At 38.9% G+C, this 14,779-nt stretch overlaps 1 protein-coding gene across 2 annotated transcripts in view; it reads right to left on the reverse strand.

The window, feature by feature from the left end:
- Positions 1 to 2,470: 2,470 nt before the first annotated feature.
- Positions 2,471 to 14,779, reverse strand: part of PHTF1 (putative homeodomain transcription factor 1) — a 166,815-nt gene continuing 154,506 nt past the window's right edge. For both annotated transcript variants that reach the window (XM_089681071.1, XM_089681070.1), the window contains one exon: positions 2,471 to 8,782. In XM_089681071.1, the coding sequence (XP_089537197.1) occupies positions 8,762 to 8,782 (21 nt within the window). In that variant the 3' untranslated portion in view covers positions 2,471 to 8,761. The remainder of the gene's footprint in view (positions 8,783 to 14,779) is intronic.

A 14,779-nucleotide genomic window follows, 5' to 3' on the forward strand; every position in this document is an offset into this window, starting at 1 on the left:
AATAGTACCTCTTGCGGATACTCCCAAGAAACATCACATAGAAAATAAAAAATAGAGACATGGTGTAGTATCACTTAAAACCTTTTATTCTCTGCCCGAGAATGCTACTTACAAGAAGTTAGAATAAATAAAGCCCAAAAATCTGAAAAATATATTTAAAAAATATATATTTTTAAAAATATTTTTTTAAAAATATATTCTTCATTTTTTTTAACATATAAAAAAGTCATTTTAACATATATTTTTACATATATTTGTAAATGCATTCCAAAAATGTAGATTTGTATTTTTAAAGACACACAGTATATTTGAAATGTATTTTTAAAAATATTTTTCATATATTTTGTAATAAAAACGCATTTCAACATGCAGTGTATATATATATATATATATATATATATATATATTTATTTATTGAAATATATTTTAATATATATTGAATATGGTCAAAATTGTAGCATTTCAAATATATGGCAATATATTTGGGAAGAATATTTTTAAAATATATTTCAAATATATTTTTCTTCCATATGGGTTTGTCCCCAGTCACCCACTCTAGATTATTTTGTAAAGGGCCTACATGCTCGGACCGGACCTTTTTAGTATTAATATATTTTTTTTTTATTTTTTGTTGGGGTTTGTCCTATTTTCTGCAATCGTTCGTTTTAAATTTTTGCGGCCTTTATTTCCTTTTTGCATATTTTGTTATATTCTTTGTTTCTATGTTTAAACGATGATAGCGTTCCTTCATTTTTATATTTAATAAAAACTCTTTTCTTATTATATATAGCTTTTTTAACTTTGGCCGTCAGCCACATAGGTTTGATTTTTAGCTTTGTTGCCAATGGGAATACTGTATATTTTGCAGTGTGTTCACATACAGTCTTTTTGAAGAACTCCCATTTCTGTGTTGTGTTCATCGATGCCAATATTCCATCCCAGTCTAAGTCTTGGAGAGCAGCTCTCAGCCTTGGAAAATTAGCTCTCTTAAAGTTGAGCGTTTCTATTTTTCCTGTATGTGCTTGATGTTTACAGCTAACAATAAATGAAATCATGTTATGGTCACTGCTACCTAGCTGTTCTTTTATATGGACATTTGTAATAAGCTCTGCATGGTTTGAAATGACCAGGTCCAGCAGAGCATCATTCCTAGTTGGGGCCTCTATGAACTATACCATAAAATTGTCCTATAGTAGGTTTATACATTTTTGCCCTTTAACTGTGCCTGCAGTACCACCTCCAGTCAAATTCCAGGTAGTTAAAATCCCCCATTATTATCACTGCCCCAGCCCTTGCAGCTCTTTCGATCTGTGCAAGAAGCTGCGTCTCCACCTCCTCATTAACACTCGGAGGCCTATAACAAACTCCTATGATTACCTTTGCACCCCCATGTGCAGTTCCCCCCATAATGCTTCAGCCTCATCACACTCTCCATCAACTATGTCCTCTTTCACAATCGCTCTGAGATCACTTTTTACATAGAGACAGACACCACAACCTTTTCTTTTTACCCTGTCTCTCCGAAAGAGAACATAACCAGGAATATTAATGGCCCAGTCATGTAAAGAATGAAGTCTGGACTTTGACTGGGCAATTCTAACACATTAATATGCTTTAATCTAAACCATCCCATTGTAGCTTTGGCTGTATGCCCTGTATTTGGCTCCAGCCATCTTCCAATCAACTCTGACCAGCTTCCCTGTCCCTGGTGAAGAAAAGCATCCCCACAACATGATTCTTCCACCGTGTTTCACAGTGGGGATGGTGTGTTCTGGATGATGTGCAGTGTTAGTTTTCCACCACACATAGCGTTTTGCTTTTAAGTTCAATTTTGGTCTCATCTGACCAGAGCAACTTCTTCCACGTTTGCTGTGTTCCCTACATGGCTTCTCGCAAACTGCAAATGGAACTTCTTATGGCTTTCCTCCAACAATGGCTTTTTTCTTGCCACTCTTCTATAGAGGCCAGATTTGTAGAGTGCATGACTAATAGTTGTCCTGTGGACAGATTCTCCCATCTGAGCTGTGGATCTCTGCAGCGCCTCCAGAGTTACCATAGGCCTCTTGGCTGCTTCTCTGATTAATGCTCTCCTTGCCCGGCCTGTCAGTTTAGGTGGACGGCCATGTCTTGGTAGGTTTGCAGTTGTGCAATGCTCTTTTCATTTTCAGATGATAGATTGAACAGTGCTCCGTGAGATGTTCAAAGCTTAGGGTATTTTTTTTTTAACCCAACCATGCTTTAAACTTCTCCATAACTTTATCCCTGACCTGTCTGGTAAGTTTCTTGGCCTTCATGATGCTGTTTTTTCACTAATGTTTTCTAACAAACCTCTGAGGGCTTCACAGAACAGCTGTATTTATACTGATTACACACGGTTGGACTCTATTTACTAATTTCTGAAGGCAATTGGTTCCACTAGATTTTAGTTAGGGGTATCAGAGTAAAGGGGACTGAATACAAATACACGCCAAACTTTTCAGATGTTTAATTGCAAAACATTTTGAAAACCATTTATCATTTTCCTTCCACATCACAATTATGTGCCACTTTGTGTTGGTCTATCACATAAAATCCCAATAAAATATATTTATGTTTTTGGTTGTAACATGACAAAACGTGGAAAATTTTAAGTCGTATGAATACTTTTTCAATGTCCTTTAACCATGCCCCTTTGACAACACTGTACAATTGTGGAGCTGTGTTATTGTGGTTTTATTTTGTTTATTAATGCCAATGTCAAATACTGTAATTCAAACCTAGTAAATCTAGCCCGTCAGTGAGATTATATATAAGGCATGTTGCCAGTCCCTCCATCAATCTAAAGCTGGAAAAAGGAGCCAAAAAATGCGTGATAGCTGGGTCCAGGAATTCAAGAGAAGGGCCAAGCTGTCCCTGTCATTACCCGTCAGAGGTATTTTTCATTTTTAAAAAACACTTGTCTCCAATAACCCAAGATGTAATTTATTTGTGCCCATTCAGGTTCACATCTGTGTGGGTATCTATCAAAGCTAAACAAATCCTATGTGCTAGATTGCCAGTGCAAACAAGTGTTGCGGAATCTTACTGAACATGCCTAATTCACTCATTTGCATTTCAAAAAGGATCAGTCACAGTGTAGACCTGACTAAATCTTATATAGTACATACCCTGGTAATGAGCAGTACTGTCAAAGATGAACACTAATATTTCACACTTCACCCCTCTATTTCTCTCACCATTTATTTTTTTAACAAGGGTCAGAGCCATAACCGAGCACTTTTTGCACATTAGCTGAGCTGAAGCTGTGTATTAACTACCACACAGGCCTGCTGTGCATAGGCTACGGAGTATCTGGTCATTCGTGTATATTAACACTGCATACAACAGAACAAGGATGCAGACAGTAGAGTATAGAACACAGTGAATGACAAGACTAATCATTAGACAAGCATGGAAGCAATGCTTTGGTTTGCACTTTTTAACACATGCCATCACAGTCCTGTAAATGAGTCTACCTCATCTGACATTCTACTGCAATTAATCCATATATGATTGAGCAAGTGGGCCTCACTCAGAGTTATGCTTTAGATACTCAATTTTATTTTATTATACACGAGTTATAACTTAACGTTTTCTTCGCTTCAGATATGTTCTCATGGGAACAATTGAGATAAATATTCAGGACATTCAGATGAGTGACCATGTCTGTCTACTAAGGCATATAACGGTATTGTTTCAGCCAGATGTAACTTAATCTAACCTTATCTCTTAACAATGTAAGAGCCTTTGTCATTCATAGAATAAACAAGAATATTTTCTACCACCATCCTGTGTGTGTGGATCCTTCCTGTGTACACAGCACGGGCTTCTTTATGATATTTTATACAGCAGACAGTCTCACTTTAACAATGAGCTAGAAGAGAGCAGGCTAGCAATAAGAAATATAGGACATATATAGCCTGAGGAGGAAGGAAGCTATTTGCCGATGTGTTTCAGAGAGAGGTACCTCATGTACAAAGGTAGTGTGAGTGTGCAGGAATGGGGAATACCTTTGTCCCTTGACTTTGCCACAACTGGCAGTATATTACTAATAGTCTGCCTCTATATTTCTACAGATGCTTTTGTATTAGTGCCAGTCTACCTGTTTAAAATTGGCCACTCCAGCCAAAACGTTTTTCTTTTATATAAATTTGGGCATTGGTACTAGTTATAAAAATAAGCACACTCTTCATATGTGAAGTGCCCTTCAAGATGTCCATCACAGGCATAGACAATTCAAAAACTTTAGGGAAGATTTATAGTTCCCCTGGTGAACCATTTCTACCATTCAGTAATGTCATGTCTATCTTTTCATCACTGCTTGTTGGCCCAGGGCAGTCATAACTAGCCAATTTTAGCTAGGGTAATAGCTGAAAGAGCAATTACTATTACATAACCTTCCACTAGCAATATGAGGAAGGAGGAAGGCAGGAAAGCTTGCCCTTGTTTTCTCAGTTATAGTTTTAGTGTATTTTAGTGTCTCTTTCTGAACCCTGTGTAGCACCAGTTGTCAGTACAGGTAAGCAACGCCCCAGAGATGGACTCAGATGGCAATAAAAACCTGGCATATGACCCCCTCTCTATCCTTTCCAAGCCAAAAAAAACTTTGACTGGGCTATAAGTAGAAGTTCAGCTCTATTGGTAAATGATACAATGAGAGCTGTAAGCAGTTTTTGTGCTGGGGAAAATAAGATTTAATTTATAATGAGGGAAATGAATAAAGAATGACCTGGAAGAATAAACTGGAGGGGAAAGCAGATAAAAAATGTAGAGCATCCTCCCTACGCAGTATTCTTTCTCTGGAGCACTCTTTCCGCCTACTCTATCTAGTTCTATTTCTAAATCAACAGCTGTGACACATAAAGTAGAATTCCTACCTAACATTATGTTTAAAAATGTTCCCTTCCCCCTCCTGCATATACTTTTACTCTACTCCGGTCTGGTCACGTGATCCATCACTCTGGCTCCCAGTGGCTGGTAGGGAAGAGGAGGGAGCACCAACAATGGCTGGGACATGGGAGCCTGTGGGTGAAGTCCTGTCTACCAGAATTCCCAGCTGTTGTTGCTGTTTCCACCTCTTCAGCCACCACTTACAGACACAGATTACAGGACTGGACCAGACTAATGCAGGCCATAGATTTGGAAAAAATCTCTCGATTTTTCTTCCGATAAACGAAAAATCGGTTGGTCGTAAAGCCAATTAGACCACCAATTAAAATGAAAATCAGCGGATAAATTCTTTGTAATTGTCACCTCTACAGGAAATGATGTAGTTTTTTGTGCGGAAATGCTGTTGTTTTGTCGTCGGAAATGATGTCATTTGGTGACCTTTTTGTCCCTCCCTCTTTTCGTAATCTTTGCTGCTTTAAAAGTATATTGCTGTTCTTTTTCAAAAACATATATATATATATATATATATATATATATATATGTGTTATAAGTGTTAATTGTGCAATACATAAGATAACATTAATTATGGGGTATTTAAGCACTACACAATAAGCATAGTGGATGCATGTTATTCTGTACATCAAACACAAAGATTACTGCACAGAAATACATGACATGGCATGACATACTGGTCTGTTTACACACTAAAACTATTGACCTTTCTCCCAGATAAGAAAATTCATTCCTTAACCACTTGCCGTCCGTCTGCTGTTTATAAACAGCAGGACGGTGGCACTCCAGGGGCGGGTTGCCGTTCATAAACAGCACCCTCCATTTCTAGCTGTGCATGCTCCCTGGGAGCGCACAGCACCGCGATCCGGTGCCCGCTGTGTCCTCCGGACACAATGAAACACCGTTCGTCGGACGGGACCTCTGTACGAGGTCCCAATCATATGATCACTGATAGGCCAATCAGTGATCACATGCAAAGTAGTAAGCAAGATGTCACTTGTGACATCATTGCTTACTACGTGTGAAATCTGTGAATGATCACAGAGGTCACATGATACAAGGCTATTCACAACAGCCTTGTACCACGTGACAACCTATGACCAATCACTGCTCACTCAGTATTTCTCAATGGCTGCAAGAATGCAGACAGAGAGAAAGAGAAATTATTGCTTTTACATCCTATATGGGTGTAAAAGCAATCACTGTAAAAAAAAAAAAAAAAAAACTTCATCACCCCCCACAAGTAGTACAGTGTCACCATGGTGACAATGTACTGCTAGGGTGACAGTATGTAAAAAAAAAAACAAATAATAATATAAAAAAAGTATTAAAAATGTAAACAAAAGTTTAAAAATTGTAATTTTTGGTTATAAACTAATTTGGCTTATTTTTTTTTTACTAAAAAGATAATGGAATACATTTTCGCCAAGATTTATGATGAAAGATTATGTATTTGCAAAATTTTATAAGAAAAACACTTTTTTTCAAAATGTTTGGACTTTTTCATTTACATAGCAAAAAAAAATAAAAATTCCAGCGGTGAATAAATACCACCAAAATAAAGCTTTATCTGTCTCAAAAAAATGGTAAAAAATTCATATAGGTACAGTGTTGCATGACCGCGCAATTGTCATTCAAAGTGTGATAGCGCTGAAAGCTGAAAATTGCCCTGGACAGGAAGGAGGTAAAAGTGTCCGGACAGGAAGTGGTTAAGAAACTTCCAGGTCATCGCACATGCGCATTAATTTGTCATTTAGAAAATCGGGGGATATTGCCATCAATGGGAAGAAATTCAGTCGTTTTCTAAAAATTTTCCAGCTACAACGATATTCAAAAAGACAAAAAAATACGAAAATCCGCAAACAAAATTGCCCATACACGACTAGATTATCGGCGGAGTTTAAAGTCGTCCGAAAAATTGCAGGATTTTTTGCAAATCTATGGCTGCCTTAAGAAAATGTAGGTAATTATACATTTTACTGACATAGGGAAGCCAGAGCTGCAGGATCACATGACCAGACTGATGTAAAAATAGGTAAGTATACACACCTTTTTTACAGAGGTATATAGCAGGAGGGGGTAGGAACATGTTTTAACCTAGTATTAGGCAGGAATTCTATATTAAGTCACACTTTTTACCCAAATTGTCAAACTTGAACAGAGGGCTTGAAATAGGAATTACATTTTAAAAAATTAAATATAACATCTCCCACTTGCATTCAGGCTAAAGTATATAATTACATCAGATAAAGAGGTGTATCAGGCAGGGGAGATGCTCAACTGTCAAAGATGACCGCAAAGAGCCCACTACCCAGCATCATGTCATCTCTCAACATGGCATACAATCAATGTACCTTGCAAATTTTTGACATTCCAGTTGAATGAAGATCTGATAAGCTCTCATTTACTGTGGCACATAATTCTAACCACAAATATAATGTGCTTTTAGGTGGACAGGTTGTTACTGCTTTTTTCAAAGAAATTCTCTGACAGACTGATTAACAATTTGTCTAAGCCAGTAAATAGCTGATCCTTAAATTTCCTGCTGTTGTAAAGCTAAAGGTCCAGTATGCCCTTCAGGAGTGTATGGCCAGCCACAATGCTGGAAGTAAGCCTAGCCTATAGATCAGATCAGAGTAGTTCCGCCAGACAGCTGTGTACAAAGCAGAAAAGGAATCTATCAATGTATGCCAAGCAGTTCTAAGCAACTGGAAATTGAATGAATCCATACAGTGGTTATGTTTGAAATAAAATCTGTGACCAAAATAAGAAGCAAATACAGACAGGAAAATATACAAATTTAGGATAATTACATAGGAAAACCATATGGATTCTTTTTTTTACCAAATTCATATTAAAATCTTTTTCAATAGAAGATCCAAACATCTACTTTTCCATACCTATTTTGTAGGTAGTCTTGTATGTATTTTCCCTGGTGAATCAAAGTAGCATGTTAAAGTGATTCTAAAGGCTTGTTTTTTTTAAAGAAAAAATAACAAACATGTATATACTTACCTGCTGTGTGCAGTGCTTTTGCACAGAGCAGCTCTGGTCCTCTTCTTCTCAGGTCCCCTGCCGGCGCTCCTGGCCCCTTCCTCCTGTCGAGTGCCCCCATAGCAAGTAGCTTGCTATGGGGGCACCCGCTGCTCCATCTGTCCATTCACACATGGAGCCGAGGCTTGGACCCACACCTCTCTCTCTCATTGGCTTACTGACTGTGATTGACAGCAGTGGGTGCCTATGGCTCCCGCTTCTGTCTCAGCCAATGGGAAGAGTAGTTCCTGGAATAGCCAAAACTCCAGTGCACATTGCTGAATCGAGAGGGGGCTTAGGTGAGTATTAGAGGGGGCTGGGGGAGATGCTGCACAGTAAAGGTTTTTTACCTTCATACATAGAATGCATGAAGGTAAAAAACCTTGAGCCTTTAGAAGCACTTTAAGTCTGACAAGTAAAGAAATACACTTTGACACATGCACAGTTTTGCCCATTCATTCTATCCCATTCAGTTGAAAAAGTTAATAGACATTATGTACAGTTCAATCCAAGGTGTACCTGATATACTTTTTGCAATACAGTACATATTATTGAAAAACTCATTCTTTACAAATCAATAAATACATTTATAATTTTCCTTTTTTCCTTCATAAAATAGATGAAATTTCTGCTATAAAAATTCATTTGGCATTTTTTAAATAAAGGGTATGCTGGAATACATATTTTTGGTTCCTGCTCATGCAAAGCTTGTATAATGCAGCAAGATGCCCAAGCTTGCCCGTGAATGCCAGGGTTCCAGCATTTAATCCAGTGTGTCTGCATAGATATTTTCTTCTACTGCGGAAGGTCATGATTTAATTTTCCATAACTGAAAAGAAGGTTAGAATTGAAATTGTTGTTATTTGGATTGCAAAGTATTGTACACAACATAGCAGAAAGGATTATTGAAAAAAGGGTATTTCAATATTAAAATCAATTTTATAAACACAGTAACAAAATAACAAATGCATCATACGTCAAACAAGTGGAGAAATTGCAAAGAAATGCTTGAATAGTAAATCAATTTGTATATGCAAGCATCCATAACATCATGGGCCAGTCTGCATTCGTTACTCAATCACTAAGAAACAATCCACCCATGGGACAGTGTCAGCTTAAAGCAGAACTTATTTGAGCACCACAAATCGAAAACATTATTAAACTCTTTTTGAGTATTCAAAGCAAACTTTCCCATCCATCCATGTCTCCATGCTTTATTTTGCTGAGAAATCACTTTGAAAAACAACCTCTAGCATTTCTCGCTGTGGCCATCTTGAGTAAGAGCAGATGATTCATGTAGCATTTACCTCCTGGAATCCATCTTCCTTTAGCTCATGCATGCAGGTAGGAGGATGTGCTTAGCTGGAAAAGCCCCTCCAAGCCCCTGAAGACTACTGGAATGTATTACATAATTTTGGCCTAGGCCAGAAACCATGAAGCAAGTGAAGAAAGGAAAAGAAAAGCTAAAGGCCAAGTTCACCTTTTGGAGCATGTTACACATTATACTAATATTTAGGGTGTAACATGTAATATGCTCCAGCACCTTCCCTCCATGACAGTGAATGGGGGTTCATCTCCCCTGCAACCACGGTACATTCAAAATCAATGGGACTCCACCCACACAGTTGTGTCATTCACTCATGGCAATCTGCTTCTGAGCACCCTCCTTGTTCATTGAAACTTCCTCCAGCTGTCTAACAGAAAGCCTGTACTGAGGTAGAAAGCTGGATTGAGGCCCCTTTCACACGGACATACCGATCGGGAACGCCTGACCGTTTTTCAGGCAAACCCGATTGGAACCTCTATTCTTCTCTATAGATTGGTGGGTGTAAACAGAAGTATCTGTTTACATCGTGCCCAACATCTAATCCGCCAAAAAGAGACGGATGGGGATCCATTGCTCTTCCATCCGTCGGAACAGATGGAAATGGATAGTCAGTCCGTTTCCATCCGACTGCTCATAGAGGACAGTGGGCTGTGTCTGTACCTGGTCTGCTTAAGGAGAGCGGACACGGACTTGTCATCCACTTGCTCAGCAGGGATCAGTAGACAGATTGCTGCTGAGTAAGCAGATCCGCTGATGGGTCCGCCCCATGTAAAAGGGGCCTAAGTTTCTGCAGTAGCCTGATATTGCACCCACTATCCACTGATCGCAGGTGAAATGCATTTTAGGCTCCTGGGGGAGAAAATACTAAAAAAAAATATGTGCATTTATCATCTTTTCCCCAAAGGTGAACTTAGCCTTTACGTTGAATATAATATACCTTCCTATCTTTTTAATAATGCTAGCATCATAAGGATTACTGTTGATTGAAAGAGTTTAGTTCTGCTTTAATTCTACTGGGTCAGTACAGGGCAATGGGAATCACACAACAATTTTCCAGCCAATTTGATCAATGACAGTATTTAAGACCAATTTTAGCACAGATCCCTAAGCATCATTGAAGCTATAGTTTAAGCAAACAGCTAAACACACAGATGAAATACATATAAACAGCTGTTTTATTTGTCAGGGATTTGTATATCTGCCCACCCAATCATAAGATTTACCTGCCAGACAGGACACCCAGTCTACTACAGTGAAGAAATAAAGCTAGGTAACCTCCCTGTCCCCAAATTATAACTGGACAGTGAAGGAGCAAGTAAGTTCACTTTTATCACTTTTAACTTTTATCTCTTCCTGTCAGTAAATTTTTTGGTCAGCACATGTGCAGGCAGCATATTTGATTGGCTCCTAGTGCTGTCCCTCCCCATCTGGACTAAGTACTGGTGTACATGGGATTAAAGGAGGCTGATGTCAAATTATATTTATGCACTTACAGGATTAGCATTTACTGGTATTTCTAAAAACTCTAAAAAAATGTATTGCTCATATTTTGACTGCTACCAGAAGATTAATTCCCCATTACTGGAAATCTGTAGAGGTCCATTCCCAGAATCAGCTTATCAATGCCATAGCTGAGGTGCGAGCAATGGAATATTTGATTGCTCTCTCAGGTGAATATTTAGGTCTGTTTAATAAAGTGTGGGACTCTTGGGACTTCTCCATTTAGGGATCTATTCCTTCCTCAACCTCTACCTCCACAAAACCTTTAACAACTCTCTAACTATATTTCCTAAGCAGGTCACTCTCTCATATTGTGTGAGATAATTGGGAATATCATCTTTTGGATATTTGCTTGTATCTGTATACATTGCTTCATCTCTCATGTAGATCTATTGGTTGACTTCTTGGCTAGGTTAATAATACCCCTTTGTTTAAGGGTTGGTTGACATTTTGGTTAACTAAGGATAGATAGCTCTCCACGCCCATGTCTTATCTTAGTATTATAGTTGTGTGGCTTATTATTTGTTTTCTGTAGCTAACAGTGAATTTCCTAATGTAACTTTTAATATGCCATCCCAATTAAAGGATGGCTTACATTACTACTTCTCTCATATTTTACTGTTTCACCAATGTGCTGACAAGATATCTCTCTTTTTGTATTTATTTCACATTACTTCTTTTCCTATAAATGTGGACACTCCAATAAAAATTACAATAATAAAAAATGCAGGTACTTAAACTAGCTGCCAAAAATGCATATCCTCATGTTTTAATGAATACATAAATATACCAACTGATGTTATGTAATATCTGCCTGGTGTTTGGGTTTAAGGGATAATCATGCATAGTAATAAAGTATGTACACTGACAAGCTATAATTACGTAAATGCACTTTAACCTGGCAAAGCCTGTTCCAAACTGACCAGGCTGCAAGGTAGCTGAGCAGTACTTATAACTTTCAATGCAGTTTGCAGTGTCCGTGTGGACAAGATAAGATGGAATAGTCTGTCATAAATGTATAGCAAATGAAGCCCAGCCTGAAACAGATCAAGCCTCTATCTGCAATATGCCTCCCAAGGGAAGATCTGAATACTATATTAGCTTGGGGCATACACAATTTTAAACATGTTAAAAGCTGAACTTCTAGCACTTTGTGTACACCAGATACCTTTGGAAACCCAGTTATTCCCTTGAAAAAGTACCAGTGATATTATCACATAGCCTGCATTGACAGCAGAGCTTTGGCAGGGGCACAGCATGCCCCACCCATTACAAGCTGCCTGCAGAAAACTACAGAAGGGAGTGTAGACAAGACCAGTCACCCTGCACAGGAAAATAGAGAGCAGTGGTGGCCAGTCTTTAGTACAGGAAATTCCTGCACATAGGCAAAGTTTCACACTGGTTTACTGGACAGATCTGGAGGAAATACACAAAGCACACCAAGTATGAATACACATGCCTCTTTAATTCAAACAATATTTGCTTTTTCTGAGGTTCAACTTTAAAAATGTCATATTTTTAGAAAGGTACCCTTTGAATTATTGCATTAAGCTCATACTGTAATATTTCCTCCCCCACGTGCCTCTTCCCCTGATTTCTCAGTCAGGATCAATAGCACCACTATCAACCCATCCCTGCATGCCCTGGTGCTAGGGGTAACCCTGGATTCTGAACTATCCTTACAGGCCCACATCCAATCCCTGTCCAAATCATGCCGCCTCAACCTCCGCAACATCTCCAGAATACGCCCCTTTCTAGCCGATGATACTACAAAGCTCCTAATTCACTCCCTGGTTATCTCTTGCCTCGACTACTGCAACTCTCTCCTCATTGGCTTACCTTTACTATGGCTATCCCCCCTCCAGTCCATCATGAATACTGCTACAAGGCGCATCCACCTCACCAACTGTTCAGTGTCTGCTACCCTTTTCTGCCAATCCCTCCACTGGCTTCCACTCACCCAACAAATAATATTCAAAATACGAACAACAACTTACAAAGCCATCCACAACTCTGCCCTCAGCTACATCACCAACCTGGTCTCAAAATATCAACCAAACCGCTCTTTTTAATCCTACAAAGACCTCCTGCACTCTAGGTCCCATGTCACCTCCTCCCATGCTCACCTCCATGACTTCTCCCGAGCTTCTCCCATCCTATGGAACTCCCTACCCCAATCTGTCCGGCTATCTCCTAATCTACCCACCTTTAGACGATCCCTGAAAACCTTTCTCTTTAAAAAAGCCTTTTCTGCTTTTAACTAGTAAACTGCCTTTTATTTCCTCCATCAGCTCATCCCCCACAGCTATTACCTTTTGTATCACTCAACCCTCCCTCTTAGATTGTAAGCTCTAACGAGCAGGGCCCTCTGTTTCCTCTTGCACCAAATTGTATTGTAACTGTAATGTCTACTTTCATTTTGTAAAACTCTGCACAAACTGTTGGAGCTATATAAATCCTGTATAATAATAACACTATATTTTTTTCTTCCTTTGTTTTGTTGACTTTTTTCTCTGGCTTTTTTTGATGAAAAGACAAAAAATAAAAAATGATTAATTTTCTTGTCTAAGGATACCAACCAATATCCAAGGAACAGACATCTCTCCTTTAATCTCATAATCTCTATCTGTTCACTCAAGGGGACTAACACAAAATCTCAGCACCACAGACAATATTGCCAGCTAATTAGTAATAACAGAGCCACCCACTGCTCTGCAGCACATTGAAGAGTAAAAAGTCATTGGAGGAAGTGGTAATAAAGAAAACTAATGGGTAAATGTGAAAATAATTTTGTAGTTTTTCCTGTAATGATATTTATGCTGTTTTAAAGCTGAACTCCAGGGTCCTTAAACAGCCCAGGTTCTAGGCTTTGGGCAGTAATAGAAAATCATGTAGTAATTAATTATTTAGAGTGTAATTTAGTGGTTTAATTAATCCGATTTGGGTCAAGTGGTGGAGTGCAGAAGGTCAGAAATTAAAAAACACCAGTTGGTAGAAGTGCACCACAAGCAGCTCTGCTGTTCGAGTACTGTAACAGTGCTTGGCTCTAGTTACCAGAAACACAGGATTCATTTATATGCAGCCAGGAGGAGGATTGTGGGCTAGCAAAAAAAATGGCTTAGAGTCTGCATGGCACAATCTGCTCCACCAGCTGATGGGGGAAAATCATTAGGGAAGTTCCAGAACTATGTTTTTGTCTTTTTTACAGAGACCCTGCCACATAATTAAGCATCATACTTGTATTGATAAATATAATAGTGTTTTGTTTGTACATTCTATTGCTACATCTCGGCAATTATATTATTAACTTATTGCAGAGTAAAGGCTGAAACACTGGCTGAATATTGGGCGGTATGAGTTGGGTCAACAAGAACCGGCCACCATTCCACACGTGTGTACAGCAGACTGTTCAGCTTCTATCGAACAGGCATGCTGGAAAACCAGCAACTGCCGACATCCGATCAAAGCTCACAGCCAATGGCTGCAAACGCTGATTGGTGTGTCCTGCGAGGGGAAAGTCTCCCTGTCAAAACACAATAGCTCAGCGGGGGAGATCCCAGCACTAACATTGCTTGTTTTAGTACAGAAATCTGTCAGGGTTTTTCTTTTTAACAACTTATAGTGACACTTCTGATGTCAGGGTCTTTTTAAAGGTAAGTATGGCAGCTTATAAGGTGAACCATAGATTACATAATTACATGGCATTTTTAATTGGTGAGTTTGCATTTTTGGTTAGTCTTCAGCTTTAAAGTGGTTGTAAACCTCAGACGTGAAACATGAACAAGACATATCCCTCTCTAGTGTGTACTAGTATCATTTCTGTCTGCTGCTTCCTTCCTCTGCAATCAACAAGATACATTTCTGACACATTTTCCTGACACCAAGAGAAAAAAGGTGACAGGGGAGGGATCCCCAGCCCGCAGTCTGTGACTGACAGCCTCAGCTCTGTTCCTGTGTGCTGTGTAAAGGGGGGTGCCCCTTCCCTCCAATCAGCTCTCT

The sequence above is a fragment of the Staurois parvus genome, unplaced genomic scaffold, assembly GCF_062004578.1.
Source record: "Staurois parvus isolate SC_StPar_1 unplaced genomic scaffold, SC_StPar_1.0 ptg000258l, whole genome shotgun sequence".
Classification (NCBI taxonomy): Eukaryota; Metazoa; Chordata; class Amphibia; order Anura; family Ranidae; genus Staurois; species Staurois parvus.